This window comes from Panthera tigris, chromosome A2, assembly GCF_018350195.1.
Source record: "Panthera tigris isolate Pti1 chromosome A2, P.tigris_Pti1_mat1.1, whole genome shotgun sequence".
Lineage (NCBI taxonomy): Eukaryota > Metazoa > Chordata > Mammalia > Carnivora > Felidae > Panthera > Panthera tigris.
Genome location: NC_056661.1, coordinates 113,033,691 through 113,060,380, shown reverse-complemented (window position 1 = coordinate 113,060,380; position 26,690 = coordinate 113,033,691). Strand labels below are relative to the sequence as shown.

General features: G+C 41.4%; 1 protein-coding gene across 4 annotated transcripts in view; it reads right to left on the bottom strand.

Moving 5' to 3' along the window:
• DNAH11 (dynein axonemal heavy chain 11) overlaps nt 1-26,690 on the bottom strand; it is a 356,336-nt gene that overhangs the window by 138,154 nt on the left and 191,492 nt on the right. For 3 of the 4 annotated variants that reach the window (XM_042967928.1, XM_042967929.1, XM_042967930.1), the window contains 9 exons: nt 25,062-25,266; nt 22,250-22,415; nt 21,484-21,586; nt 19,552-19,791; nt 17,989-18,150; nt 17,524-17,717; nt 12,494-12,656; nt 10,861-10,984; nt 10,269-10,411 (listed from right to left, as the gene is read on the bottom strand). In XM_042967928.1, the coding sequence (XP_042823862.1) occupies nt 10,269-10,411; nt 10,861-10,984; nt 12,494-12,656; nt 17,524-17,717; nt 17,989-18,150; nt 19,552-19,791; nt 21,484-21,586; nt 22,250-22,415; nt 25,062-25,266 (1,500 nt within the window). Of the gene's footprint in view, nt 1-10,268; nt 10,412-10,860; nt 10,985-12,493; nt 12,657-17,523; nt 17,718-17,988; nt 18,151-19,551; nt 19,792-21,483; nt 21,587-22,249; nt 22,416-25,061; nt 25,267-26,690 lie in introns of those variants that run through there. The other variant, XM_042967931.1, reaches the window with a different exon arrangement.

The following is a 26,690-nucleotide window of genomic DNA, read 5'->3' as shown; positions in this document are numbered from 1 at the left end:
CCTTCTGTCTTGGATTAAGCCCTGCACTTAACGCCAAGTTCAAAATTTCTTTTATAATATGGCAGATGATGTCTACTCCTTCTTTGAGATACTTTCCAACCCTTTATCCCCCTCAGTGAAACTTTTCTTGTCCTGCATTTTGTTGTCTTATATGCCCCGTGCCTCTCGCGCACAGAGTTGTAACTGCATACTTGGTTTCTGTGATTTGGGGGTTCGTGCCTGCCTTTCCGACGACGGTGGGCAGGTGCTGGCTCTTGCACACTATTCTATGCCCACGGACCAGCACATCACAGGCACTCAGCCGATACTTGCTGAGGCCCCACAGACAGATGAAGGAGTCAACAGAAGGCAATGTGAAAAACTCTTCTGAGCAAAAATGAAATTTTGGTATCTGCATCCTAATTTCTTCTGAAGCTTTGCTGTTTTAGGAAATTTCAAGGAAAGTGAATCTCAGAAAATACAAGGTCACACTTCCATCTCTTTCTGAAGTTCTTTTCAATCTTCTTGTGTAAACTGTATCAACAACACAAAGGCAGGAGTTAGGCTCCTCTATTCAGAAGGGTGTGGTCCTGATCAGGAAAACACCGTTGGCAGGGCAGAGACGGGCAGAGCCTGGGCTCGGCACTGGGCAAGCTAGCTGTCAGAGTGGGTGCTGCTCTCCATCAGCCCAAGTGTCAGAATGAGGGGCAGGAGGGATAGAAGACAGCACTTCGCAATGATAAAACCACCCTAGGTTGTCATCCCCATGAAGGAAAGGAAGCTGGGTGCTCTGCCTGTAAACCACATGAAGATCTAAAGAGATGAAACTTTACCATCGTGTAAGGCTAAGGTTTTGCAACATCTTATTTTCTACTGGAGAGGTGAGTATTTGAGCTTTTTATACAAGATCACAGACACCTCATGACAATTACTTGTGTGAATAGGCAGTCTTGTGGTTTATGCTATGAGCATCTGTGTTAATCTGCAGCTTTAATGGCCGTGTTGCTTAACATCTCTGTTGAGACTGTCGGGCTCCCTAGACATGTTGCAGTGCGAGCCAAGAGCACAGTGCCCACAGTATCTGTTGCCAAAGCCAACATATGAATTGAACTCTATTCTACCCGAGGAGGGAGAAGGAACAGGAACAACAAGAAAAGCTCCACTGGAACCTGAAGAAAAATACTATGAAACCAAGAAAAATTTAAAAAGCATCCAGCAGATTTAAATGAAGATAATTCCACTGGAGTAGATGAGAACCTGGAAAAAAAAAAAAAAGAGAAAGGGACAAAAACTCATTTCATACTCTCCAAAGTCTAGAAGGAACATTATAAAAACCCATAGTAAGATTGGGGCACTTGGGTGGCTCAGTCAGTTAAGTGTCTGACTTTGGCTCAGGTCATGATCTTGCGGCTTGTGGGTTTGAGCCCTGCACTGGGCTCTGTGCTGACAGAACAGAGCATGGAGCCTGCTTCAGATTCTGTATCTCCCTCTCTCTCTGCCTGTCCCTTGTTTGTACTCTGTCTTTCTCTCTCTCTCAAAAATAAACAAACATTAAGAAAAATTTTTTAAACCCATAATAAAAGAATAGGCCAAGACAAAGGGACAGGATAAAACAAGGGGATTTACGAAAGAACATATATGATACAACACCTCTTCCTAAAAATGTTAAAAATATCTTAAGCCTACATTTAATCCAATGCTTAATGACAGAAAGCTAAAGGCATTCCCATTAAAATAAAAAATAAGCCAAAGATGCTACAGTCATCACTTAAAAGCTTTAAATGGTGTGCAAAAATTATGGATATTGTAATACACAGAAAAGAGGTAATTATTAGAAAGAAGGACTAGGGTACCTGGGTGGTTCCAGTGTTTGAGCGTCCGACTCTCGATTTGGGCCCAGGTCATGATCCCAGTGTTGTGGGATTGAGCCCCACATGGGGATATGCTCTGAGTAGGGAGACTAGTTAAGAGGCAGTCTCTCTCCTTCTCTTCCCCCGCCCCCTGGCCTCTCTCTCTGCTTATGCTCTCTTTCTCTCTCTAAAATAAATAGAAAGTAGGAGTAAAAATTCAAAGGTGATGGAACTGTCCTCTCAGCAAACTCTTAAGTACAAAACATAAAACCTACTGGAGCGTTCAACGAACTGGCTGGTAAAACAAACAAATAAATATCCATCCATCCATCCATCCATCCATCCATCCAACCATCCATCCATCCATCCATACCTTCCTCCCTCCAATGGCATTCTTATCTGCCCACCACAATCTGTTAGAAAGTTTGGCAAGAGCAAAAAATACTATAAAATATTGAGAAAGAACTTAAGAAATGTGTAAAACATACAAAGATAGCAGCAGCTTTACTGAAAGTCAATGAAGATCTTTTGACTAAATGACAAGATGTGCTACATTCCCAGAGAAGATCATTATGAAGGTACTTACTCCTCCCACATTCATTAACAAAACTTAGGCAGCTCTAGTAATTCCCAACAAGGTGAATGGAGCTTAACCAAGTGAGTCTAAAGTTCGTATGCAATAAAAAAGGGTAAGAACGTGAAACGACATTTTTAAGAAGACAACATTCGCAATTCACACTATTGGGGAATAAAAATAAGTTTTTAAGTATACAGAAAAACAGTGTGAACGAATGGAAACATTAATATTGCAGATGTATCCATCACCCTCAAATTAGCCTATATGTTCTCATAGGGTTTTCTAAAACGCTAAGCTGATTGACAGTTCATCTGGTGAAGGTACAAATAGCTAAGTAAATGTAGAAAAGGAAGAAGATATTGCTTTACCAGATTCCAGAATATAACACAAAGCTACAATAAGCAAAGCAGTGTGATATTAAAAGAAATTAAACAAAATTTTTTTAATGCTTATTTATTTTTTGAGCGAGAGAGAGGCAGACTCTCCTGGGGGAGGAGCAGAAGAGGGAGAGAATCAGAAGCAGGCTCCAGGCTATGAGCTGTCAGCACAGAGCCCGATGCAGGGCACGAACCCATGGACCATGAGATCACGAAGTCAGACGCTTAACCAACTGAGTCACCCAGGCGAAGCCCCCCCAAAATTTTTTTTTAACATTTATTTTTGGGAGAGAAAGAAAGTGTGAGTTGGGGAAGGAGAGAGAGGGAGACACAGAATGTGAAGCAGGCTCCAGGCTCTGAACTGTCACCATAGAGCTCAATGTGGGGCTCAAACTCACGAACCACCCGATCATGACTTGAGCAGAAGTCAGATATTTAACCGACTGAGCCACTCAGGTATCCCAGCGGTGTGATAATGATGTAAGCAGGGATGAACAGATTCATGGAACATAACAGAGTCGAAAAATAGAATACCACATGTTTAAACATTTAGTATATGAGGACAGCTAGCATTTCAAATCAGTGATGAAAGATTACATAATTAATGGTGTTTACAGAATTTAGGGAGGGTGAGAGTAGAAAAGTCACCTGTATGGTACACAACAGTCCAGGGTTAACCATTAAAAGTATTTTAAGTCAATTTGGGGGCGCCTGGGTGGCTCAGTCGGTTAAGCGTCTGACTTCAGCTCAGGTCAGGATCTCGCGGTCCGTGAGTTCGAGCCCCGTGTCGGGCTCTGGGCTGATGGCTCAGAGCCTGGAGCCTGCTTCCGATTCTGTGTCTCCCTCTCTCTCTGCCCCTCCCCCGTTCATGCTCTGTCTCTCTCTGTCTCAAAAATAAATAAATGTTAAAAAAAAAATTAAAAAAAAATAAAAGTATTTTAAGTCAATTTAAATAGAATTCAGAAGAATATTTTCACAACTATGAAGTATGGAAATGCTTTCTCAAAAAGCCTTAACACACAAAATCATGTAAGAAAAATTAGACATTTTTTAACAACATAAAACAGAAGTCATCGTAAACAAAGGCAGGATCATGATGAACTTGCAGAATCACTGGCAACATGTAAAGTAGGTAAGAACATTATGGACATCTGAATATTATCCAGATATGGAAAGAATTCCTATAAATCAATAAAACTGTAACAAACCATTAGGAAATTTGGTAAAGGATATACTTGAATAAAGGTGTTAAACAAATAGGTATCTAGAATAAAGTATGTTTGAGTGAAGTATTTCACTCCATACGCCCAATTCTTGGAATCATTTCTTTTCTATGGGAGCCTTCTAATAAAAGAAGGCAAAAAGGAATGTAAGGAAATAGTGACAGATGTGAAAAAACCATCAGTTCCGAATATGTACTTTGCATGTGTTTATACACATACAGAAAACTGGAAGGAGATATACTGATAGGCGTTCGGTAGTCATCTCCAAGTAACATAATTTAGCCCAATTTTTTTCTTCATATGGTTCTGCATTTTTTAATTCTGTACAATGAACACCTATTCTTACATTATCAGAAATGACTGTCTCATTCTCTAAAAATACAAATCACATAAGTGTATGTATACAAAGACACACACACACATCCCTCAATAGACAGATACGTGACAAGACAGGTATCCAGAGTCTCAGGAAACAACGAGCGGCTCTTATACACGTCAAGTGCCCCCTTCCCTAGGGCATCAGGTGGCTGAGAAGGAAGACAAGAAAGACAAGTTCTTGGGCTGACTAAAGTCAACGGTAGAGAAGATGAGCATACTACACTCTAGTTGCAAGATGAGAATTATGTGTGAAAAGATGCACACGGGGCGCCTGCATGGCTCTGTCGTTTGAGCATCCGACTTCTGCTCAGCTCGTGATCTCGCGGTTTCTGAGTTAGAGCCTCATGTTGGGTTCTGTGCTGACAGTGCGGAGGCCACTTGGGATTCTTTCTGTCTCCCTCTCTCTCTGTGCCTCCTCTTTCTAACTGTCTCTCAAAAATAAATAAACATTTTTTTAAAAATTAACAAGAAAATATGTACATATACAAACATGAAGGAGAGAGAGCATTTGGCATTTACTCATTGGCTTATTTCAGGCAATCCAAGTACTCACATCTGATAGTCATTAATGGGAAGTGCCCTGCGGATTGAGAAGTCACATTTTGCACGCCAACAGGTTCTCGCTGCCCTTGCACTCCAAATGGGTACTGGCTTTGGGTGGTGAGCATGGGTAATGGGGTGGCAACTTCACGTCATTTAGCTTGACCTGCCAGGTGTGCTCACCAACCCTGTAACACATTTAGCTTCCCAGGTCGCCCCGGTAGGAACGTAAGCAAGGCAAGTATCAGCTCATCGGGAATTCTGAGTCGTTAGTACACGCTGGCGAGAATCACAGCATATGAAACTGACACACGGCAAGCCACAACTCTTAAAAATCCAAGGATGTGAGGGTAGTATTTATGAAGAGAAAGAAGCTAAAAGGTGACCCATTTTTATGCCATATTATTTGTCCCCCAGGGTAAGATGCTCATCACTACTCCTCTTGATGCAGCAAATGGAGTGACAAGGTCACAAGGACAGGAGTATTTGAGGGAGACATCCTATTCTTCCTTAGCATTAAAACACAAACTCTCTTATTCATTTCAGTAGGAAAGGGATAGATTATTCAAGTAGGAATCCTGTGGCAATAGGGGAAAAATGATCCATATCTAACACCAAAATAAATTCTAGCTCGGGGTGAGGTCAACAGTGAAGAAGGGCCTCTGAGAAGAGGTGAACATAAAACTGGTCTCGGCTTTGGGAAGGCCTCCTGAAGTGGAGTGGAAGGAAACAGGTGAAGGGAAAGATGAATTTAAAACGTGAAAATGTTAAAACTTCGATACATCAATCTGTACTGTACAAGTGTTAGTAAGTTCACGGAGCAAAACCATACAATTATCTCAGCAGATGCTGAAAAGGAACTTAATAGATACTTCCTTGACAAGATATATATTCTGAAGCAAAAGCCAACAAAAGACTTAATAGTGAAACATGAGAAATGTCCTTATTAACGTAAAAACCAAGACAAAGTTTCCACTACCATCATAATTATTTAACGTTCAGTAAATTTAACAATGCAATGAGGGAGAAAAGCAGATAAACAGAATATTAAGAGACAATATATTACCTGCAGGCTATGTGATATCAACCAGCTATCAGAAACTACCAGAGAGGCTGGTTATAAAAATAGCAGGTTATAAAATTTAAAAATCAATAGCTCTCTTATATACAAACAATATGCCATCAGAAAACCACGTGAAAGAAATATTCCCTCTACAAAAAACTTTATATAATATTTAATTCTCCCAAATATAAAATAAGCAGTCAGCACAATTACAATCAAAATGAAAATGGAATGTGTTTAGAATGTGACAAAATGATTCTGTTGTTTTTCCAGACATAGAGACATGTGAGAGCAAAGAAAAAGTAAACGTGAATGGTGAGATATTAGATATAAAAACGTGTAATAAAACCTTAATGATTTACACAGTACAAGGCTAGGATCAGTAATACAGAGACTTATCAAGAGAACAGGGGCACCTGGGTGGCTCAGTCTGTTAAACATCCAACCCTTGATTTCAGCTCAGGTCATGATCTTACAGCTCATGAGTTCGAGCTCCACATAGGGCTCTGTGAGGACAGTGTGGAGCCTGCTTGGAATTCTCTGTCTCGCTCTCTCTCTGCCCCTCCCCTGTTTTCTCTCTCTTTCAAAATAAACAAACATTAAAAAAACAAAAGTTAAAAAAAAAAAGGATCTAGAAATAGACTCGATATGACATATAATAAGGATATTACCTTAAATCGTATTACTTTAAATCAATAAGGAAGGAATACATGATGTTAAGAGAAAAAGGTATCTTTCTGGAAAAAAACATAACCTGAAACCTCTCAGCTACCATTTATGGTAATAAATATATTTTAGATGTAGTAAAGCTTTTTTTAAAAATCAGTTTATTTCTTTTGAGGGACAGCACATGCATGCATTCAAGTGCTGGAGGGGCAGGGAGAGGGAGAGAGAGAATCCCAAGCAGGCCTGGAGCTGTCACCGCAGAGCCCGACATGGGGTTTGAACCCATGAACCGTGAGATCATGACCTGAGTTGAAATCAAGAGCTGGACACCCAACCGAACTGAACCATCCAGGTACCCCCCCGCCCCTAGATATAGCAAAGTTTTAAACATAAAACATAAAGGTATTGGAATGATCGAATCTGCTGTTATTCCAAAATCCACTTCTAATTTTATCCATAAAGGCCATGTGACAAGATCAAAAATTCACTTCCCCAGACTCCCTGGTAGGTAGAAATGGCAGGTGACACACTTGTGGCCACTAAGACGTCAGCATAGGGTCTTGGGGGGGAAGCCTTGGTTTCCCACTCAGAGAACTCCCACATTGCCCTCCCCCTCTGTCTTCCTATCTGGAATACAGACCCCACTGCACTCATGTGGTGGTCACGAAGCAGGAAGCGTGAGGAAAAGCGTTGGCAGAAAGGAAACAGGATAAAGCATAGGTCTCTAAGTTTAGGGATATTCTCTTATTTGCTGCCCAGCTGAATTCTCACTACTTCTAGGGAAGAGTTTTATAATCTTGGAGAGAAAAACTTCCCTAAGTTCACAATCAACTCCAAATCCATGATGGAAAACACTGATTCATCTAATAAAAAACGTCTTAAAACTTTAAAGTTATAAACAAATAAACATGTACTGTATGTATATTTAAATGACAAATGAGAATTGGAAAAATATATGAAATATATATATAAGACTAATTGCTTTGTATACATAGAAGTCTTATAAAAAAAAACCACGTGTAAGTCAATGGAAAAGTGGGCCCTTTATAGCTTAGCCTCAGAAGTTACTCAGCATGTCCACATTCCCATACTTGTAAGCCTACCCTGATTCAAGAAGAAAGGAATTAGACGCTACCTGTGTGTGTAAAAAGCACATCAAAGAACTGGCAGGTGTGTTTTAAAACCATTTGGGGCGCCTGGGTGGCTCAGTCAGTTAAGCGTCCGACTTCAACTCAGGTCACGATCTCGCGGTCCGTGAGTTCGAGCCCCGCGTCGGGCTCTCGGCTGAGGGCTCAGAGCCTGGAGCCTGCTTCAGATTCTGTGTCTCCCTCTCTCTCTGCCCCTCCCCCGTTCATGCTCTGTCTCTCTTTGTCTCAAAAATAAATAAACGTTAAAAAAAATAAAAAAATAAAAAATAAAAATAAAACCACTATAAGCCATAAGTAATGGGGCACCTGGGTGGCTCAGTTGGTTAAGCATCCATCTCTTGGTTTCATCTCAGGTCATGATCTCACAGTTCATGAATTCGAGCCCCGTGTCAGACTCTGCACTGACAGCACAGGGCCTGCTTGGGATTCTCTTTCCCTCTCTCGTTCTCTGCCCCTTTCTCACCCTCTATCTCAATATATATAAATAAACTAAAAACAAAACAAAACACTGTAAGCTGTAACAACTGAACTTAGCAATTCTGTTAGGAATTTATCCTATGGATAAAAGCAAAGTTGTAATAAAAGATGTAGGTAAAGAACGCTCACTTTAGCATTATTTTTAACAATGGTTCTCAAAATTTCAGTGTGCCTCAGCAGTACCCAGAGGGATTATTAAAACATACATTGTGGATCCCATGCAGAGTTTCTGATTCAAGAGATCTGGGGTGGAACTGGAGAACTTGGTCTTTTTTTTTTTTTTGAGAGAGAGATTGATAAAGAGAGAACACACAAACTGGGAATGGCAGCGGAACAGAGAGAATCCTAAGCAGGCTCCATTTTCAGTGCGGAGCCAGATGTGGGGCTTGATCCCATGACCCTGGGATCATGACCTCAGCCGAAATCAAGAGTCAGATGCTCAAATGACTGAGCCACTCAGATGTCCCATGACGTATGAAGTGGGCAGACAGAGAGAGAGATAAAGAGAGAATCCCAAGCAGGCTCCATGCTGTCAGCGTAGAGCCCGACATGGGGCTCAATCCCAGGATTCTGGGATCATGACCTGAGCCAAAATCGAGTTGGAGGCACAACAGACTGAACCACCCAGGCACCCAAACTTGCATTTATATAAAGTTTCTAGGTAATGCTGATTTTGTTGCTCTAAGAACAGACTTTGATAATGATTTATAACATTACCATCTCAAATTCTATTATTGTACTTGTTTTTCCATTTCATCAAGAAAATGTGATCCAAATGTACCACCACGGAACAGGGAGAAATCTCTCGCCTTGTTATGACCTAGCAAAAATATTCTTAGTAACATCTTGATGGGGAGAAAACGCTTTGGGCAAGTGAACTGTAAATTCTGATCTAACGTCAGCCCACCATTGCTCAGTAAGATTAATGTGGGATTTAAAAGAGCAGGGCAGAAGAGAACCTTACAATCTCTCCAAGGGGAGGTACATTCATGGCTGCCACACTCCCCACCCCCTTTCCTTGTGGTTTCCAGGCACTACTGAATCCTGGAGCCTGTTACTTGCCCGACAGGCCTGGCATCCTAGAAGTAACAGCAAAGTGGTAAGTGGCTTGGTTACTAACCATGTCTATACCAGGAAGCCTGAATTTTCCTTAAATTGGCTTCCTGCAATGAATTTGGAGGTACTTCTTAGAATACTTGATCTTTCCTGAGGCTAGTATTTGGTTATATTATATCCCTATGAGCAATACTGAAGCACAGAGCAGTCTGGAGGGAAGAAACTCCATTGACACTCAGATCGTCTGGTTAATACACCTGAACTGCTTGCCTTGAAGTACTGACGTAATTCAGTTCCTTAATCCAAACGTCTCCCACGGCTGCCTTCCTGATTTACAACCCTTTACCTCATCCTAACTTACTTCCCAGCCTGATCCACCTTCTTCCCCTAAAACAAACCCTGTGTTCCAGTTATTCAGGGCAATCTTGGGTTTCTCCAAAGGTCTACATGACAGTCCAACCCTACACTTACATAAATTGTTATGTCCTCTCCCTGAAGGATCTTCCCCACCCAGCATTTCCCTATAGATTCCAATCCATGCCTGAGGCATGGCATGTCACTTCCTCCAGGAGAGCCCACTGCAGGGAACGATGCTGTGCTTGCCTGTAACTCACGGTGATACGCACATCAGTCCTGTACTAGAGTTATTTGTAAGGGCTCTTGTCTCCTTGAGCAGTGTCAGCTCCTCAAGGACAAAGACCACGTCCAGTTCAGTCGAGCAGCACACAGTCTGCTCGGTGCAATGCTTTATAGATGCTCAGCATAAGGGAAACCTTCGGAAGGTATACTCCAGACACGGGCATGTAAAAATGCAAACGTCCTTTCAAACCGAATGGATGAAATTCAAACTCACGGTATGCACCGTGAAGGCGAACCATGTCAGAGTTCCAATGGCAGGTTTTAAACATTATGCATGGAAGCAAGTGTTTCTTACCTTGAGCTGTAGCTGCACCCTGGACAGAAAGAATTTCCAGCAATTTTCTCTGGAGTCCACCATGCCTAGACCACGAACTTCATTACGAACTCCAGAAATTATGTTGTCTACATCTTCATCGCTGAACAGATCCGGAATTTCTCCTGCCCCCAAAGGAGTGAGTAGAGTTACTGAAAGGCAGTCACAATTTCAATTTTAGATAAGACTTTTTAATGCTTGGATTGCTTTATAATACAAAGTTCAGTTTAAATGATAAAGAGTTGGAAATCAGAAATGCAATTCAATTTTTTTTTCTTTTTTGTATTTACAGGCCACATGGCACACGGGGAACAAGCTGTGATGGACACACCCACTGAGCGCGTACGTGTAGGAATAACATTTACTACTTTCCTCAAGGCTCCTCCAAGCACCTTACAACTGTAAGCAGACTAAGAAAGCAATACACATCAAATTAGTTAGGTTTACGGCTTTCTCCCCAAAGACTGTCCCAGCAAATACCTCAAAGACAAATTATCTCTCTTTAAAGTTCACTGCAACTACAGATAATTTGTCATGGGGGAAGATCTTTCAAGGAATGTGTTGATTTAATCACCTGATGCCAGCAAGTCATTAATCAGCACGAGAAAGCTCTCATCTAGAACCTGGGCATCTGTCAGCAGGAACACAGTGGGCATGTTCTTGGCTCCAGTTCTGATGTACAAATTGGCAAGATCTACCTGTAAGTAAAGGAGGCTATCACTCATGCGTTGTTGCGATGCTGATGTGATGTTGCGATGGTGCTATGTTTGTGTGGGCTGGGAAGCACTGTGTAACAACGGCGAGACAGAGGCATGTTTAACTTTCCCCTTGTCTACCTACATGTTCTTTCCTCTCGGAAACCCCACATGGTGGTCAACAGCATGACATCACCTCCATCTCTGGCAATACAATGATGAGTGCCATGTCTGGGGCTTAATGGAACATAGGGATGAAAATCAGTGGCCAACGGATAAGTCCCTCCTACTAGTCGAAAATGAATTTGGTGATGCCTTTGCCAAGCAACATGGTAAAAGGAAAAATCTGCTCATTTCAACAACTGACTATTTCAGGGAAAACAGTTTTTATTTGGTTATGTACTTCGTTTTGCTTAGAAATATTGAAAGCATGTGATTTATTTTCCCTTTTTGGGTGAAAATGCCCACATTTCACCCACACATCACTTTCCACAAACCTTGAATATTACTTTGTAAGTACGGTTCTGATTAAAGACCCAAATTAAAAAAAAAAAATTAATGTTTGTTTATTTTTGAGAGACAGCGTGTGCGAGTGGGGAACGGGCAGAGAGAGAGGGAGAGACAGAATCCGAGGTCAGCACAGGGCTCGACATGGGGCTTGAACTCACGGACCATGAGATCATGACCTGAGCTTAAATCAGATGATCAACTGACTGAGCCATCCAGGCACCCCAAAGCCAATTTTTTTTTTAATTTAAATTTTAGTTGGCCAAGATACGGTGCATATTGGTTTCAGGAACAGAATTCAGGGGTTCATCGCTTACTTACAATGCCCAGTGCTCATCACCCCAAGTTAAAAAACCAATTTTTAAAAAGCACACGTATTCCTGTCAATGAATCATTTTCACGATTCATTCAAAATGGAAGAAATCTACTTGCATTTGTGAAGGCAGTACCTTTTTCTGCCCTTTCATTATATAGGAATACTAAAAGTGTTGAACAGCAAGTGTGGTCAATACAAAGGAAAAACCATGTTGGTTATAAGTACTTTTTTAATTAAAAATGTTTATTTATTTATTTTGAGAGAGAGGTAGAGGCAGAGAGAGAGAGGGAGAGAGAGAGAATCCCAAGTACCCTCCGTGCTGTCAGCACAGGGCCCGATGTGGGGCTTGATCCCATGACCGTGAGGTCATGATCTGAGCTAAATCAAGAGTCGGATGATGAACTGACTGAGGCACCCAGAAGCCCCTATAAGCAAGTATTTAATACAGTATTTTCTGAGTCAGGTCTATAGGCTTATAGGCTTATATATCTATAAGCATTTATAGAATTTTACTATTACTAAATTTACCACGAAGAGACAAAGGTACCTAAATCAGCAGAAACTTTCCCCCTCTTGGCAGGGGAAGCGTTGGCCAAATCGGGGAGTCAGAGCTGACACAGGCACGATACCAGCTCCTGCTTTATCGACCAGGCAGGAGGGCAGAGGGACCACCTGCCACCCTCACTCACCCGGAGTTCTTGGATTCCGAAGCCTTGGGTCACAGTGACCTGGAAGACCTCAAGGCTGCAAACGTAAGCTGCCAGGCGGGACAAGCTCTTCTTGCCAGTGCCGCCCACTCCGATCAAGAGCGCGTGACCCTGAGGGGTGCGAAGGATTCGGCTGATGCGGCACCTGGAGAGAGAAGGCACACTCAAGGCTGACGAGCTTAGGGACTAGGTCTGCTTTACTTTTTAGAAACGTTTCTACACACTGAACCTGAATTTTTATTTTAAACCTTAAGTCCTCTCTCATCTGCTTCCACATCAAGGATGCTCCCTCCCTGTGCCCTCACACTGGAGGCCTAACAAACTGCCCTGCTAACCACATCTTGGACTCACCGCTTTCTTCCTGTCCATACACTAGGCCTTTTTGTCAAGTGCCAAGTTTTTACGATTAGCAAGAAAGACCCCAACTTCACCAGCATCCAAGTCCAGCAACTTGTGCCAGAAACTTCCGCTGTGAAATTACTTTGGAAAGAATGGATTTGTTTCGATCAACAAATATCTCACATGTGACTGACTTCACGCAGATTAAACACCTGTCTCTACGATTCTTACTTCCTTTGCACTAAAGCTCTGTCTGTCCTTGGGCACTCTAGAAAATTTAGTGAAATCTTTCAGAATCACTGAATTATATCTCCAGCAAGTCCAACTAGTCCCTTGCTCTGTATTATTGAGGAGATTCTGAAGGACTAAGCTACTGATATCATCCCCACATTTTACAGTTATGAATAAGCTAGCTTTAACATCATCTTGAAGAAATGTCATAATTATGTTATGAATACTAAGAACAGCAAAAACCCAAAATATAAGCATACAGACACCCACATGCAAAAAATCAGACAGCATCACGTCAGTTCTAGGTTGAATGTCAACTTCCAGCCTTCAATGATCCACCTAGATGGTTTTCACAAAAGCACTTCCAGATAAAACAAAGCTGGGATCACTTATGCTGGGACTGGCACCTCTCCACTGAAAGCCTTCAGTAACTAAAAAGACAGCTTAATTTTACAAGCTTAGCCCTTCCAGTGGGTTTTACCTTACATGACCACACAACAAAATCACCTCTGGAAAGCCGAAAAACTACTCTAATGCAGGTCAAGCCCGAAGTTACAAAGCAGTTTCCCTTTCATTTTAACATTTGCTTCGAGGTTTGTACCTCACCAGGTTCTTAAGCAAAGTTCCTTTCTACAAGCCCTCCAGGACGTGCTGTGAAGTCATCTCTCACCCTGAGTCACTCAGCATACTCCCCGATCAAAGAAACAGTCTTCCTTTTTAGGCCACTGAGGAGCCCAGGTTGAAGGATTTTGTGACAAGAGTCTCTCCTCCAGCAGCAGCAGGAGATCTTTCACCTGCCCCATAACGTACATACACAGTGTCTCCCAGCCGAAGCAGAAACAGTGTTACTAATACTTCAATTAGCACCATGGTCAAATTCTAACCGAAACCATGGCATAACCAGAGGATTGCAACCACAAAGGGATCGATGAAACTATCAATACTTAACATGCTTATAATAACTCATGATGGGGAGGTCTCCAAAGTTTTTCTTGAGCACTTGGGCTATAAACATTTTCAAGAGCAACTTCTAAAAACTGGATTCTCCACCTTTCATGTGTGTGTGTGTGTGTGTGTGTGTTCCAAATTCCTTCTTCCCACACTTCCTTCCTTCTTGACTTATTTTTAACCATGATTTCATTATTTTAATCTTTGCCAGAAAGATTGTTGGAATCTTTCACTTTGGAAAAGCCAGTGTTATCTACTGAAAGGTATCCCCTCAGATTTATATTGTAAAGTCCTAACCCCTAGTACCTCAGAATGTAAGCTTATTTTGAAATAGGGTCACTGAGGAAGAAATTGGTTACGTTACGTAGTAAGGTGGGCCCTTTATGCAATCCAACCAGTGTCCTTATAAAAAGGAGAAATTTGGAAGGAGACATGCACAGAGGAAGAATACCATGTGCGGATTGGAGTTAAGCTGCTATAAGCCAAGGAACTACCAGAAGCTAGGAGGGAATTCTGGAACAGATTCCTTCATAACACCTTCAGAAGGAACATGGCTCTCTGTCACCTCAATTTCAGACTTTTGGCCTCCACTGTGAGACGATAAGTGTCTGTTAATCTAAATCATCCATGTGTGGCATTTTGTGACAGCAATGCTAGCAAACGAATACAGCAGTGACCAATGATGGTGACCAGGAGAACAATAATGGACGTAAAGACGTACCCTGCTTCCTACACAGCAGCAGCAATGGCAAGCTGCTGAGACTATTCCACAAATACTGTCATTCCTGTGCTCAAATCTGTTGAAAAGCTTCTCACTGCACGTAGAATAAAATTGGAACTCCTTCCTCTGGTAACAAGGAAAAAACTGGCACCAATAAGACCCACTGCTGCTTCTCCATCCGTGTCACACACTGCTCTCTCCACTTTTTATCCATGCTGCAGCCATGATGACCCCTTTTCTGTTTTTGAACCTTCAACCCTGGGGTCACATGATATATGCCCTTACCTAGAATGTTCTTCCTTCAAATCTTTCTATGCTTAGCTCCTGCTTACCATTTGATCTCACTTTAAATATCACCTCCTCACAGAGTTACCCAGACCCTTTTTGGGAATGTGCATACTTAGTACTTGGAATCGATCTATTTCCTAGCATGACATATCACTTTCTGACATTTTTCTTGCTTATTTGTTCATATCCTTATAAGTGTCTTTCAGCATCACTAAAACATAAGCCCAACTAGAGTAAGGACTAGACTATCTTGTTTGCTGCTGTATCCCTAGTGCCTTACAACCCTGTCTGACAGCAAGGGAGCTATGGAAGGTTGCATGATCTGTGCACTGCCCCAAAAACCCAGTCTAGGAGGTTAGAGAGAGCCTTGTCAGCCAAACTCTACACCGGAACAGGGGCATCTAATTTTCTGCCAAGCAAACATGCCCCTTTCCTTTTCTAATTTGCACAAAAGTAGTGAAAAGCCTGACACTGTTCCTGTTTAGCACTCGGGAGGCACTCCATAAACAGGATTTACCAATGACCAGCAGTTTCACTTCATCCTGTTTCTGCCCCTTAAGAACCTTACGGCTTTGAACATCTCCCATGCCTTCCTCTTTCTTAGTTTTCTTACCTAACAGGGCTGCAGTGAAATGAAATTATGGCTGTGACCACACATCAGAAAACAGTATACTGACATATGACATTACTAAGATGTGACCTTGGACTTGAAGATGCATTCCGAAGCTGTAATCATTGAGACAGTACGGTACTGGCACAAAAACAGATGCTCAGACCAATGGAACAGAATAGAGAACCCAGAAGAAATGGACCCACAGACATATGGCTAACTAATCTTTGACAAAGCAGGAAAGAATATCCAATGGAATAAAGACAGTCTCTTCAGCAAATGGTGCTGGGAAAACTGGACAGCGACATGCATAAAAATGAACCTGGAACACTTTCTTACACCATACGCAGAAATAAACTCAAAATGAATGAAAGACCTAAACCCGAGACAGGAAGGCATCAAAATCCACAGGCAAAAACCTCTTTGACCTTGGCCGCAGTAACTTCTTACTCAACATGTCTCCGGAGGAAAGGGAAGCCAAAGCAAAAATGAACTATTGGGACCTAACAAAATAAAAAGCTTCTGCACAGCAAAGGAAACAATCAATAAAACTAAAAGGCAATTGATAGAATGGGAGAGGATATTTGCAAATGACATATCAGATAAAGGGTTAGTATCCAGAATCTATAAAGAACTTACCAAACTCAACACTGAAAAAACAAATAATCCAGTGAAGAAATGGGCAAAAGACATGAACAGACACTTCTCCAAAGAAGACATCCAGATGGCCACCTGACACATGAAAAAATGCTCAACATCACTCATCATCAGGGAAATACAAATGAAAACCACCATGAGATACCACCTCAGACCTGTCAGAATGGCTAACAACTCAGGCAATGAAAGATGTTGGCAAGGATGCGAAGAAAGAGGATCTCTTTTGCACTGCTGGTGGGAATGCAAACTGGTGCAGCCACTCTGGAAAACACTATGGAGGTTCCTCAAAAAATTCAAAATAGAACTACCCTATGACCCAGCTATTGCACTACTAGGTATTTAACCAAGGGATACAGGTGTGCTGTTTCGATGGGGCACATGCACCCCAATGTTTATAGCAGCACTTTCGACAATAGCCAAAGTATGGAAAGAGCCCAAATGTCCATCGGAGGATGAATGGATAAAGAAGATGGGGTGTGTGTGTGTGTGTACACACACACACAAATGGAGTACTATATGTTATAATATATATACATACACATATGTATATATACATGCACATATATGTATGTATATATACGTACATATATGTGCATGTATATATACATATACACATGTGTATATGTATACACATACATACATACACACACAATGGAGTATTACTTGGCAATCAAAAAGAATGAAATCTTGCCATTTGCAACTATGTGGATGGAACTAGAGGTTATTATGCTAAATGACATTGGTTTGAGAAAGACAAATATCATAGGACTTCACTCATATGAGGACTTTAAGACACAGAACAGATGGACACAAGGGAAGGGAAGCAAAAATAATATAAAAACAGGGAGGGGACAAAACATAAGAGACTCTTAAATATGGAGAACAAACAGAGGGTTACTGGAGGGCTTGTGGGAGGGCGGATGGGCTAAATGGGTAAAGGGCATTAAGGAATCTACTGCCGAAATCATTGTCGCGCTATATGCTAACTTGGATGTAGATAAAAAAACAAAAATGAAAAAAAAAAAAAAAGTTCTCTGGGAAAAATAAAAAAAAGATGGTGACCTAACTTAGAGAGACACTTACAGTTTTATACTAGATGGCAAATGAGAGATAAGAACTACCAGCTCAGAGTACTGAGTATGATCTACAGTCAAACAACAATTGTGGTGACCCAGCCATTTTTACATTGTGAAAAACCATCAGGACTTGTCAACTCACACATGCTGCATGGCATCTTCAAACAGAACCAGGTTCATGACAGCATTCAGCTCATTGTGGCTGTCTAAGGCTTCTGTAAGAACTGTCCTCAGCACCTCCCAGTCCTTCACTGGCAGGTAACGTGGATCTTGCCCACCGTGTGCAAAGTGGCAATAGATGAGGGGCTGTTGAAGCAGCGCATGACCATTTGCACCCTGCAGGAGGAGGAAAAGACAAGGATAGTCACAGCAGCTATCCAGAATGATTCATCTGGACGCGCAGGGGCCCATCAAGGGAAGAGCATGCAGGTCAGTCCATGAGCAGGTAAGTGGGATGTTCCCAAGTACAGACGGTGTACATTCCGGAATCACAATGGTTCCAAGCAAGGTAAGTATCTGCACAATTCATTCACATGTGTATCTAACTCTGCCCTGACACCAGTTAGTGCCAGAGTGGATGGACACCTCTGACATTCCACACACTTACTTCAAAGTGTTTATAAGCAGTTTCCAGCATTTTTTTCTGAAACAAATCACAATCCTTTGGGTCTACCAGTTTGTCTCCATAAACACGTGAAGATTCGTGAAGCCACAGGCGTATTAAATCATTTGGACATTTTAAGCATTCAGGAGAAGCAAATAAAATCCCCTACAAAGAAAGAATGGGAAAAATTAAAAACTCAGTAACTGATAACACTCCAAGATAGTATTTTCCTTTACCATTTTAACTGTATACTAAATTCAGTGATTTATTACTTCAAAAGAAATATTGTCAGTAGAATTACTATAGTGGTAGTTTTACTCTCTGGTAAGTAATATCTTAAAAATTTACTAGCATTATACCCAGTTTTGGAACGTAGCTAAGATTGTATTTCAAAAGCCAGCCCCGGAAATAAACACCTCTTTAGAGGACTCGTGTCTATTAAGTCTTTCGACAGATCAAGTTTCCCCAAACTGTTTTACAAACAGCTACCATGAATGTCACAGGATCAAAATTTTTAAATTCTAATACCGTCTGATATCAGTTCATCTAACCCTTCCATTTTGCAGATGAAGAAAACGACACCAAAAGTAAATTGCCCCAAATCACACTTTGTGGGTAGATGCGGAATCAGCACCAAAACGTTTTGCGTCCCGCCCTGCTTCAACACTGCCCTCCACTATCTTGGATTCACACAAAGCCACATCTTTGCAAGAGAGTCGGTTGGCTCTAGACTTAGGAGAGAACACAGCGAGCTGTCGACAAGTAGTTGCAAGCGCTAAGCCAACATTTGGTGAAGTCAGGTGTACTTGAGAGCCTGAACATAAGCAGTGACCAGGCCTCTCATCCCATGTCATCTATGGCCTTTCTTCCCCTTTTTACCCTAAGATTAAAAATCCACTTTTAAACCACACCGTACTGAGCACAGTCTTTCCAGCAGGTGCTAGAACGACAGCCATGAGAATGAGTGGCCCACGTCCTCAGGAAGCTGGCGCCTGATGTGGTGTTACGGTCGTGAGGCAGTTGCGGAATGACAGGCCATAAATAACCCTCCAACCACTTTTACTGTATAAGGTAGATCATTCCAGTTAACTTTTTTTTTTAACTCCATGTTTCAATCCCCTCTTTGGAATTTCCTTTCTAAACCAAACACATAAATGCTGTCCTTGTACCGGGTAAGCAAAGTAAGTGTCAAGGTCAAATCAAAATAATTAAGCAGTGTGAGAAATTCAAGCTGCTTTTGATGGATGTTTAAGAATCACACTGCATAAATATAAGCAAATAACAAACGATCCCCCTCATTTGGCACAAAATGAGGCACTCAAATATTTATATGGAATACATGGACCTAAGTCGCTACACAACCTAGAGAAACCACTAGTCCCACTGATAAAATGGGAATAAACCTGCCATCCATACTTCACAGAGAAGTTTATGGTTTAAAAATCAAAGAATACACCCACAAAAGTATACAGCATTCTCTTAAATTAAGTTCCAGAAATGAACACCATTAATATTACTATAATCATTCCTCCACCCAAGATGCATAACCCAGGGCTGTCAAGATACCTGGAAGATGTTTGATAGGTCTCTCAGATTAAACAGGTAATGGAATTTAACAGCTGTGGGTAAAAAGTTTTGTGTCATCATCTGATGAAATGCGATTGTTGCCTGTATCAAAGAGGGGCCACTCCTGAGAACTGAGGGACCAAATGCTTGCTGCTGGAAATGGAAGTTAAGAATTTGGCTATAGATGGTGTGTAGTGCGTCCAAGGAGGGAAAGTTGAATGCAAACACAGTGAAATGTCTCTGAAAAACAAAATATAAGAGTTGCATATTATTAGGATTATAATGGTACCAGGAGATTGTGCAAGAAAAAAAAAGGCCCAACTATTATTTTTTAAATCTCTCCCTGTACCCATTGCTACATAACTGTGGTGCCCTCCTCTCTGACTCTGGGCCTAGCCGTATGACTTGATTGAGCCAACAGAGTGAGGTGTAGGTAGCAGTGTGCCAGTCACTGTCAGAAGCCTGTATGCTTCCACTTGTTTTTTTTTTTTTTTTTTTTTAAGATCTTATTTTTAAGTAATCTCTATACCCAACATGGGGCTCGAACTTACAGCCCTGAGATCCAGAGCCACCGGTTCCATGGACTGAGCCGGCCAGGCACCCATCCACTTGCTCTATTAAGGCCCTACCTTTGCCATGAGTTGTACAAGTCTACTGATGGATGAGAGGTCCATGAAGAAGAGCCACATGGCCCTTACCACTTTAGTCAAAGCCACCATAGATTTGCTGATAGTCAACTCCTGGACACATCGATGACCCCATCCGAGATCATGAGAGCCACCCAGCCAACCCCCAGCTGATTCCAGATAAGGGAACAAGCAACACTTGGTGTTGCATGCTGTTGTTTAACATATGTTATAGTTGGTGGGGGTTGTTGTTACTACAAGCTTATATGCACACACAAAACATGCACATCAATATTTATTTGTATCAGCTTTATTCATAATTCCCAAATGTGGGAACAACCAAGGCATCCTTCAATAGGTGAATGGATCAACAAACTGATGTACCTATACAATGAATATGAAGTAGTGATAAAAAAAAAAAAATGAGGTATCAAGCTAGGAAAAGACATGGGGAAACCTTAACTGCATATTTAAATGAAGTGAAAGAAGCCAATCTCAAAAGGCTACATACTATGGGATTTCAACTATGTGACATTCTGAAAAAGGTAAAGCTATGGAGACAGTAAACTGATTAAATGATCGCCAGGGATTCAGGAGGGAGGGTGGATGGAGGAAAATAGGTAGAGCACAGGGGATTTTCACCACAGTGAAACTCTTCTGTATGGTATTTTCATGGTGGATACCCGACATTTTACATTTGCCAAAACCCACAGAATACACAACACAAAGAATGAACTCAAATGTAAACTTGTGACTTTGGTTAGTAATAATGGATATTGGTTCATCAACTGTAACAAATGCAGCACAGTAACGTAAAATTTTATAATAGGGTAAAATGAGGTGGGAGGAGTGTGAGAGAGTACATGGAAACTCTCAATACTTTCAACTAAAACTCCTCCCTTTCTAAACTTGTACCTGCTCCTAAAAATACTCTATTACATGGGATGCCCAGGTGGCTCAGTTGGTTGAACGTCCGACTCTAGACTTTGGCTGGTCATGATCTCACAGTTCTTGATACTGAGCCCTGCACTGGGCTCTCACTGGCAGCACAGAGCCTGCTTGGGATTCGCTCCCTCTCTCTCTGCTCCTCCCCCACTTGCTCACATGTGCTCTCTTCTCTCTCAATAAATAAATAAATAAATAAATATTTAAAAAATAGTCTATTAAAAAAATAGCTTACATGCTTATTAACCAAATGTCCAGTAGGAGCCCTCGTTTCTATCCACAGCACCAAGAATCACAATCTATAATGTTTGGGTATTTTATTTAGGGCCCATTGGGGAGGGAGCAGTACTCTATACCTTACCTGTAGTCTAGGATTGATTGTGAAACTGCCCACCATTAGATTCATGCAGGCAATGTACTGACAGTTGTGGATTTCTTTAAGCATCACCTTCTGTCTATCATACCTGAAAGATAGAAAAAAGAACCTTAAATCCAAAAACCAAAGATGACAACACAACAAAATCCCCCAGTTTATGAAGGACTTCATCACAAAGTGTCTCCTTTGATCTTTACAAGCGCTCTGTGATGTTGGGGGTGTTCGTCTCATCTCAGGGACACAAAAATTAAAGCTCAGAAAACAGAAGGCTACATAGCTCCTTTGATGCCAGAATCGGCATAAGGAGCTAAATCAATACACACTATTAATGCTTATTGATTCTCACATGACGCTATTTCTGGTTAGAAATAACCACGGCTAGGCTGGGGGATCTCCTGCTAGTTAACGGCAGGGATGGGTATACTGCAATACCCAGACGTTACCAAACAGTTACAGCCCACAGAGTAAGGTCAAGCATCTAAGTAATTTCGTGTATTTGGGAGTTTAATACTTCAACTAGACAGTAATGCACAAAACAGGCACGTCACTTTTTTATCCAATTCTTCCAAAGATACAAAAGGAACCTTATCTCACTTATGACAATGAAAAGGGAACGTAAAATGACACTTAAAAGTTAACTGAGAAAATACTCCTCGGAAGGAGGAGCAAATCAGGGTAATTTTATTCTTCAATGTTCATGCAAAATAATAATTGGATTTCAATAAAGAATAAAGCACAGAGACTCGCTTACCAGTGTCCGTAATCAATGTGCTGTCGAATCAGAGTGTGGGGCTGCACTGTGCCATATAAGTCCACTTCGGGCATATTCATATCATCAATGAAATAAACCAGTTTTTTGTTTCCTCCTGGCCCATAGATACGACCAGCTTTTTTCTCTAGAGGTTTCTCAAGAATTCCTGAAACAAATGTATCATTCTGCCCACCAATTGGATAAAATTTAACTTTCTGTCCTTAATCCCTTTTTTCTAATTTTTCCTCATCTTCTGTCCATTTCATCCACTCTAAGTCTCCAAGTATCACCTCTCTGCAGGTTAATATCAGCGATGACTCTCTGTTCATCTCTTCTGTGTCATGCGTTCCGGTCAACCACCCTCCTACTGCCAGAGGTCACCTCACCTCTCCTTCCCTGAGGACTCAACATCTGTGACATGATACCACACTGGCCATCAAGCTGAGGCAACACCATCATTGGTCTGTGTACTTTCCTCCAGGAACCCACTCTAATACATGGCCCACTGTCACTCCAGCCATGGCCTACTTCCTCAGTCTTTGTCTTTCTCAATCACTCTTGCAGGAGCTTCTAGGGACAGCTCAAGAGAGTCCCCCATGCTTCTCTTCCTGGGTTATCCAAGTGCAGAAGTACAAGGGAATCCTGTACGAAGACTCTATCTTGTGCACACATCAGCTTACATTTCTTCACGGGCCTAAATGACTTTGCACGGATTTGAGAAAAATCATGATGATAGAAAACCCTGAATAGACTGTGTAAGATGTAGTATCTAATAGTTGCTGACTCTCCAAATGAACAATAAACAGCTCGAAGACAGGAAACTACATCGTGGTCATTACTGTATTCCTGATGACAATCCCAAGTCATTTGTTAAATGAACAAATGACTAAATAAATGAAAGAACAAACAAGTATATGATGAAAAATTAACAAAGCTCTCTTCCAAGCAGGGGAACTGCATTCCCAAATGCTTGTTTCCTATCAGCCACTGGTACCTGATTGTTTGGCCAACGCCAAACAAGCCTCTTCCTCACTCACAACACACCTCTTCCTTTTTCCCTTCTGTGCTCCTGTTTGTGTGATTAACACCCTCTCAGTCAGCCAGATGCAAAGCTTCAATATAATCTTTCTCTCCTGGTCCCAGACGTGCCTGGCCACAGCCTATAAATGGTACCTCTGGTCTCTTCCTTTTCATCACTCGCTCCACAATGTTAGTCCAGAGCAACATTACACAGAGCTGGAACACTACCCAGGGGGACTGGTCTCCCCACCTCAGATATCTCCTCAAGTATAGCCTGCAGCTTGTCAGTTCCTTGCTCCCCATTTTCCACCCAATGAAATACATGGTCTTCAGCTTGCATCTCAGCTCTTTGTACAGTTACAGTGGCTACCATTCTACATGGCCTGGGACTAAAAGTCCCATGTTCCAGAAATCCCCACTGCCCACCCCCCCATCTTGGAAAATTGACACCAAGTGTTCCATCAACAATGTAACTCCAACCCTCTTCTCCAGCCATTTCTCTATCTTCTACCACATCCCTGACCATCAGCCAACGTAGAGATTCAATGAATTAAATGTGTTCTGTAATTTTCTCTTTCCTAAGTTTGTTTCCACTGATTCTTCTATCTCAAATCCCATCTCTGCCTGCATACCACTCCATCCTGAAGGTTTCAAATGCAAACTTTCTTTCAAGCACACTGCTCTATTATTTGTGCTAATGGTCTATGTCTGAATCTTATACATGCCTGTACCCTTCCAGGAATTAGCAAGACGAACTCATACCTCAGTCAAGTACTGCATTCAATTACTGAATTGTACACCTAATCTTTCATTTACAAGTGATAAAGCGATCCCTCCTTCTGGGTCTCTGAATGAAAAACACGCACTGAACACGATGCCTTGGAAAAAAATAGATAAACAATATATATTCGCTAAAGAATTAAGTAAGAAACTGCCAAGTTAGATTTTTGACTGTTCCACTTCAAAAAGTCAAGGAAGACAAACTTGATTAATAGGAAATTACAGAAGAAACACTCTTGGCTGAGTTAACAACGTCCATGAGCAAGAGAATTTGTTAGTAATCGCTACTTCTAACGCTGCACACACACACAACACAGAAACCGCAATCCGGGCAATTCAACAGGCTTAATAAACTACTGCACAATGGGGAGTTTCACAGCCCCACCGCCAGTCTAACCCTGACTCTGCTGGACAGTGACAGATATACCAGTAGAAGCTTCTCCTACCACTGTCTCCTCTGCTTTCCAAGTCTACTTGGCTTACCCTTCCTAATTCAGCAGGCCCAAAATCTGTGTGGCTCTTTTGATGACACTGATACATGTTTTCAACAGTTTTAAATTCTTACAGTTTTCCAAAGATTTAGTTAACAGCTCATGGCCTGCCATTTCAGTGACACAGTTTTAATGAAGTTCTCCTAAACCAATTGTTTACTTGAAAAGGCAACCAGAGCAGTCTTCCTTGTGCACCCTCTCATGTTGCTTGGGCTCCACAAAACTGATTAAAGGTGACCAAACTGCGTAGAGGCAACAGCAATGGACACGGTTTTGATGTCGATTCTTGTGGTTCTAAAGCGTAATAACCCAAATAAAGCCTTTAGTGACATAAAAAGCCAAAATCACAACGCTGAAACAAAGTTTATTTTACCCAGATTGGTGATAGGTAAAAAGTTCATCTGAAGCTTCAGCAGAAGGTCTAAAGCCTAGAGAAAGTAGCCTTCCCCTTGGGCTGCATGGCCCAGTCTTGACAGTCTCTGATCACCTGTTTCTACAATACAAACAGGAGGGGCGCTTACTCTGCAGAGTCGTGGATGTTGTGTAGTAGTTGAAAGGCACACGGGACACTAGATAATCCTCAGAGAGGCCTGACAGCGTGTCACCTACGAAGGCCGTCTTTCCCACTCCAGCATTTCCTACTAGCATTAGAGGCTGTCCTTTCTCAAGCAGCAACTTTACGAAGTATCTCAGACGAGTTGTCTCTGATGTGTGAACCATAACTCTCTGGAACAGGGAGGAAGAGAAAGGAAGCCAAGTCAGAAAGAGAGGTTCATTCCAAAATTCCGAATCTGGACCAACACAGTCACTGCACAGTTGAGACCCAAAGCGTTCCTAATTCAGGTTAATGCTCAGTACGGGGGAATCTTACCTAATTTTCAGTTTTGAATTGTCAAAGTTCAGACGTCAGAGCTGGAGGAGAGCAACTGGGTAGTCCCTTCAAAGCACAATGGCATAAGCAACTGATTTATCTTTTCCACATTAAGTACTAGCCAAAGACCCTATCACAGAGTACCTACACTCTGCCCAACCTTGCATTATGCATACAAGGGAATACAGGAAACACTGAAGAAGCTGTCTACCACTTTTTAGGAGCGACAAAACATTTGAAAGTCAAGCCACACATAAATGAAAGTTGGTAGCAATGTCTTGGCTGAATAAGATTAACTGGCAAAATGGTTAGGGCATTCACCCTGGGGAGAAACCCAATGGGGAAACAGTGATTTTAAGTGAAATAGTCATAAATCTATAAAGTACATGTCAAACTTATTATGCACTGTTTAGTTAAAAAAAAAACTGCATAACAATGCCTCTGTTTTGAAAATTAGCTATTTATTCATATACTATATTGTTTCAAAACAAATTTGAGTTGGCATATAGGAATACAATAACATGAAGAATGGGAATAAACACCAGACTCCGGGAACACAGATTAATATGTAATATCAGGAAAAGGGTAGCAGGTGTAGACATGCAAAAAAAGAAAAAAAAAGAATCCTGCACAATTAGGATGCCTGGGTGGCTCAGTTGGTTGAGTGTCCGACTTCAGCTCAGGTCATGATCTTGTGGTTTGTGGGTCTGGGCCTCATGTTGGGCTCTGTACTGACAGCTCAGAGCCTAGAGCCTGGAGCCTGTTTCGGAGTTTGTGTCCCCCTCTCTCTCTGCCCCTTCCTCTCTCACACTATGACTCTCTCTCAAAAATAAACATTAAAAAATTAAAAAAAAAAAAAAGAATCCTGCACAATGATGCAAAGAGAGTTGACATTTCTTACACTTTTGGTGGCCAATTTCAAAAGGGGGTAAAAAACCATTTGCAAGATTCAGATTGTTCATTAAAAAAAATAGCTAAAATCTACAATATATTCTTCATTACATGGTTAGCATATCCTGAACACAACTGCTATTTTATAGATCATTCAGGATCATTTTCATGATTATGAACATTTACTCTAGAATTCTGATTTGATTTAGTGATGCTCTCAAGGCCTACTAAAAGGCAAAGACTGTTCTGTGCTACATTAAACAGTCCCAGATGACTGTTTTTAATCAGTTACATTTTATAATATTTTTCTCCTTTTTTCCTGCTCAATGTCATCACGTGTCTCTTAGTTTGGCTATTAGCTCTTTTCTCTACACATTAATAATAATTA